Here is a 5232-nt window from a genome sequence, read left to right on the forward strand (position 1 = left end):
TGGAGTAGATTCCAAAAGACAAAAATGAAGGCCACTGAAGTAGTCCATAAGTCCCAAGGTGGGTCCTGGCCTAGGGCAGAGGTCCTGCGGCTGAACAATGAGGGCTAGCTATGAAAGATCATTCAAAAGGACTTGTTAGAGGAGAGACTCCTCACAGCACTAAGGTTTTAAATATCACGACTGAGAGAGGGTCATGGCACTTACAGAATTAAAGAAGGCAAGAGCAGAAGCTTGTTTGGGGAGTTGGAAAGACAATGCAGAGCTGAGTTTGAGGCTGGCTGAAGTCCAAGTAACAACAAACACTCCAGTTGAAAAAGTGATGAGAAAGAGGAGGGGTGGGGTGGGGGGGAAGTAGACAGAAAACTTGAGCTACAAATGAGGCTAATACAAAAGTGCATTCCATAAAAACCTGTATAGTCACTATAGAAGAGCCAGATTTAGCTCTGAGCCTTATCACAATCAATGTTATAGCATTTATTATACTTATTAATTTTGTCTCCTTTAACTAGGTTGCTCCATAAGGGTAGTTTTTTGTTCTTGTTTTTGTTTTGTTTTTACTTTGTAGTTTTTGTTTTTCACTGATATAGCACTAGCACCTGAAACTTTGCATGATGCACAACATATGCTTAAAAACTATTTGTCGAATAAAAGAATGAATAAATGATAACTTTAGAAAAATGTCTGGACTCACAGGACAAGGCTCAACAGGAAGACAGAGGTAGAAGGCATTTCCACATCAACCTCTTAAGGTAATTCCACTTCAATCTCTTTTCACTTATCCTCTTGTTTTCCTCTGAGTCTTAAGGAAAGAGGTTTCTTCTCTGTCACCAAGGCTAAGCTCTTGTTTTTGTTAGAGAATCTATTCTTTCTCACCTCTTCAGGACCTGACTCAACAGTCAATCTTACTTCAGTTTTTTCTACCCATATACTTCTCCCCTTGGCCTCCAAACCTGTTAATGACTTTGGCAAAAAAATATTGAAAACTCCTTTTCTTGATGCTAACATCCCCTTTTGACTAGCACCCAATCTCTTTTTCTTTTCACTGATACCCCCCAAGTAACTGCTTCCTACCCAGCACCCCAAATCCCTATTCTGAATGCCTCTTCTAATACTGGGCTCCCAATAGTTCCCAGTGGCCTTCTTCTTATCACATCCAGTGACAATGACCCAGCGCTCCCCCTGCTCAATCTGTCTGTGGCTTGTCATCACATCGGAAACCACGCTTGACTATCTGGCATCTCCAGGATCAAGTCTCCTTTGCTGCCACTACCTAAATAAGGGTATCTCCCCCAAATTCAAACTTTCGCCCTTCCCACTTTCCTCCAGCCCCTCCGAGAGCAAATGCAGTTCCAAAGCTTCAGTTGCTTCCAGTCTTGATGCAGAAGGATTCCAAGTCCGCCTTGCCAACTTTAACCTCCTACCTATGCTCCTATCTTGAGTCCCACATTTCTCATAAAACAACTCCACCTAGATGTTCCTCAGTCACCTCCAATTCTTCACATCTGAAGCTAACATTACCTGCAAAACCGGCTCCTGTCTTCAATCAGACTACGTCAGTCGGGACACTATCAGTCCTCTACACTCAACCAAGCTACGACTGTCTCCTCGTGGGCTTAATTTTCTGTACCGCCCCTTCCCAACTAGTTTGTCAATAAATCTCCACATTTCTGCCTTTGAAAATGTTTCTCAGTGTTGTCCTTAACTCCGCATCCTTTCTGCCACCAACCTAGACCAAGCTTGCCCTTTCCCCCTTAGCTCTGGATCACTTTTGCATCTCCCTGGATTCTTTCCCTCTCTTCTCCACTTCATCAGTCGTACTACCTCCAGATTAACCTTTCCAAATACCACTTTCTTCAAGATATGCCCTTACTCAAGAACCTAAAATGACTCCCCACTGACCTTGAATAAAATCCAAACTCTTCTCTTGGGCTTCCAACACTTTCCCTACCTGGCCCTCCCCTACTTATCCAATCCTATTTCCCATACCTCCCCAACCTACACCTTCCATTTAGTCAGCCCAAAATCCTCAATGGCAATGTCCCAACCTCCCTATGCCTTTGCCCACACTGTTCCTCCCACTCCTCATCCCCATTATTCATTCAAGGGTGACTCTCGGTTCCACTCCTCTGTAGTTGTCAACTGCTTATCCTATAACACCATGATGTTTAGCGATTAATCTCTGAGCAATAATCATCAATCTTCTTTGAAAAGTTCTTCAAAGGCAGAGACCACTTTGAATATTTTGTTTGCATTCCATAGCATCCTGAATAGCAGAAGGCTCCTAGCAGGAGTTAAAAAGTCCTTGTTGATTTTCTGTTCCAGTTGGTTCCTATTCACAGTTCTGAGATTCCATATTTCCCCTTCTCTACCTCACAGCCATGATCAATAAAATTATTGAGACACACTTTCCCAGACTTGGAACAAAGAATTCCCAGGAAGACGATATGGAATCCATTAATCTCTAAGAGTAGTGGGCTGGGGTGTGTGTCTGTGTGTGTGTGTGTCCATGTGTATGCAGGGAAGTAAGATTTAGGAAATCTAGCTTAATCACTTGGTCAAGAGAACTGAAATACCAAAGTAATCAGAAGATGACAAGTAAGGAACCAAAATGACAGAATTATTCAAAACATACTTAATTAAAGGCACAGTATGTCAGGATTTTGACAAAGCAATTGCCAGTCTGGTCTTTGTGCAAAATTTTCCACAAGAAATAAAAGGGTAACCCTGGCACTAGGGTCTTTGAGAATTTGTTTGAAGTTTTCTCAGTTGTGCAACTGAATAAACTTACAACATCCAGCCTACAAGGTATAGTGCTATATCCCAGAGGGGAATTAGAAGGGAGAAGGTTAAGAAATATGGCCTTTTCCAGGCTTAAGAATTCCTAGGCTAGAGATTAAAAGGGGGTAAAATCAGGAAGTGGAGCACAGAGAGCCACAGGTTGGATGGTGTTCCCATGAAAGACCACAGGTAGCCTGCACTCCTTGCAACTTGTTACAGGTCACCAGTCATTTCCAGCCTTATGCTTTGAGGGTTTCACCTTTCTCTGATTTTAAATGCACATCAGACTTAGCCCCCCTTCAACAAGGCTGCCCAAGGAGGAATATCCCCAACCGGAGTCCCACAGGAATCTGCTATTTACTCTGCGATTTGAGCCAGGGCTAGACAATGTAAGCCCCAGGTTGTGTTTTGAAAAGCCCTGGGAAAAGTAACACATTGGACCATTATAGGCCATTAACACCATTAACACTGCGTGAATTCATTTGTCAGAAATTAGCAACCCTCCAGAAACTGAGCTCTGCTCCAAGGGCCTGAGAGAGGGAATGGACGGGAACTGGTGTTTGGATGATAGGAAAGGGAAAGGAGGAGTGGACACTAAAAGTTGAAAGTGGGATCCAGAAAGGGAAAGTAGGAAGGCTCCCACTTCCAGTTTTCCCCAGAGCTAAGAAAAGGCATGCTTCTGACCCAGATGGGAGGCAAGAGGGGTCAGGAAGACCTCCTGGTGAATATTTCCAGACATCACTTACCCCCCAGAAACTCTACTCTAGATGGTAGGCTATACACTCAGGTCAAGACTGAGATGCTGGTTCCCCATATGCACTTCAGAATCCATGCTTTGGGTCCTGGGCAGTGTGTGTGTGTGTGCGTGCGTGCGTCACACAGAAGACAGAGTGAGGGGGAGAGAATGTGTGTGTAGAATCGTGTCTGGGGAAAAGGAAGGAGGGAGGGAGATATAGCTGAGCCTGGGAAGCAGCAGCAGGTAACAGGGGCTCCTTTCTGCTTTCCCCAGGTCCTGGCATCCGCTCCTGTCCTCCAGTGCTTTCCCTTCCAGACCCACTAGAAAATGAACATATGGGCCAATCAAGTCTTGACTTCTAAAGCCACAAGTCTCCCCAACAAAGCACTCCAGTCCCTTCCCTAGAGATGACCTCCAGGGCAAGTCAATGAGGTTAGGAAACAGATGGATGTGCAGGGAGCCTTCAGAGCTAACCTGATCCCTGACCCCACCAGTTCATGTCCTGTAATCCAACTTAGGAAAGAGGGTAGAAGCTCAGGGGCCTCATAATTTATTGGACTCCTTGGGACAAAGATTCCAGACAAAATGGTTCCAGACAGGATAGATGAGTAGCTGTACCTACCGAGTTAGTGGAAGCCACAGGCAAAAGGGAGATGGGGAATCCCTAGCAATCAGAGAAAAAGGGCCACAGGTGGCGAGAGATGAGGATGGTCTGCATCTGTTCTGGGGAAGGGGCGCTGTAGTCAGGCAACAGGAGAAGCTATAAACCTGGGTGACGGGAGGTGGCAAGGCTGCAAACAGCTGGAAAGACAGATCTGGGGGTTCTACAAACCACAAGCAAGCAAAGATTCAGTGGGTGTGTATGAGGGGGACGCTAACTCACACTTCCAGGAATGAGTGATTCTTATGAAAAGCTCATCCGTTCCCAGAACTAGAGAAGAGGAGGACAAGAAAGAGGTCCGAGGCGCCCACCGTCCTCCAGCGCGGTCTGCCTTTCTCAAGTCTGAGATGCTGACTTCCCACACGCACCCGGCATGACCGTCTTGGGTCCGCCCCGCTCCTGTCAGTCTGCAGCCTGCGTGACTCCGGGTCCCCAAGGCCCCCCTTTTTGCACATCACGGCCCCGGACCCCTGGCCCGAGAAGGGTTGCCAGGCCAGGGCGGCGGGAGCGGGGCTGACAGGCGCTGGGCTGTGGGAAGGGCGAGGACCGAGGGAGGGGCCGGGGACGCAGGTAGAGCTGGAGCCGCACGCTGCAAAGTAATCCAACATCGCCCCATCCCGCGCTCCGGGAGAAGGCGGCGGAGGGGACAGCCTCCCGCCTCCCGCCTCCCCACCACAGACTCCCCTAAGTGGGATGAACGCCGAGGGGCACGGAGATCCCAGCCCCCACCCGTCCCCGAAAGGCGACCAGCATTGCCATAACAACAAGAATCTCGGCAACTCCAGCCTGGACGAGGGGGACTGCCCCCCCCAACACGCACACCCCAGCAACAGCCCTCCTTTCCCAAACTTGTCCGGAACGCCGCGTCCCAGGCAGCGGCCCTGCCCCCGGCTGCCCGCGCCCTGCCCTGCCTACCTGTCCGGAAAAAGGCGTCCACGTCCGAGTCGGCTGCCCCTCCTTCCTCCGCTGCCCCCTCCAGGGGGTTCATGACTGGGGGAGGGCGTCCGCGGGCAGCCGGGGGCCGGCGAAGCCTGGGGCCGAGGGCTGCTCCGCGCCG

At 48.7% G+C, this 5232-nt stretch overlaps 1 protein-coding gene across 1 annotated transcript in view; it reads right to left on the reverse strand.

The window, feature by feature from the left end:
* The window catches only part of KALRN (kalirin RhoGEF kinase), a 640142-nt gene extending 634916 nt beyond the window's left edge, over positions 1 to 5226 (reverse strand). The window contains 1 exon segment of the mRNA XM_023520165.1: positions 5091 to 5226. Coding sequence (XP_023375933.1) covers positions 5091 to 5163 — 73 coding nt within the window. The 5' untranslated portion in view covers positions 5164 to 5226.
* Positions 5227 to 5232: the final 6 nt, after the last annotated feature.

The sequence above is a fragment of the Pteropus vampyrus genome, unplaced genomic scaffold (genome assembly GCF_000151845.1).
Source record: "Pteropus vampyrus isolate Shadow unplaced genomic scaffold, Pvam_2.0 Scaffold1, whole genome shotgun sequence".
Taxonomy (NCBI): Eukaryota; Metazoa; Chordata; class Mammalia; order Chiroptera; family Pteropodidae; genus Pteropus; species Pteropus vampyrus.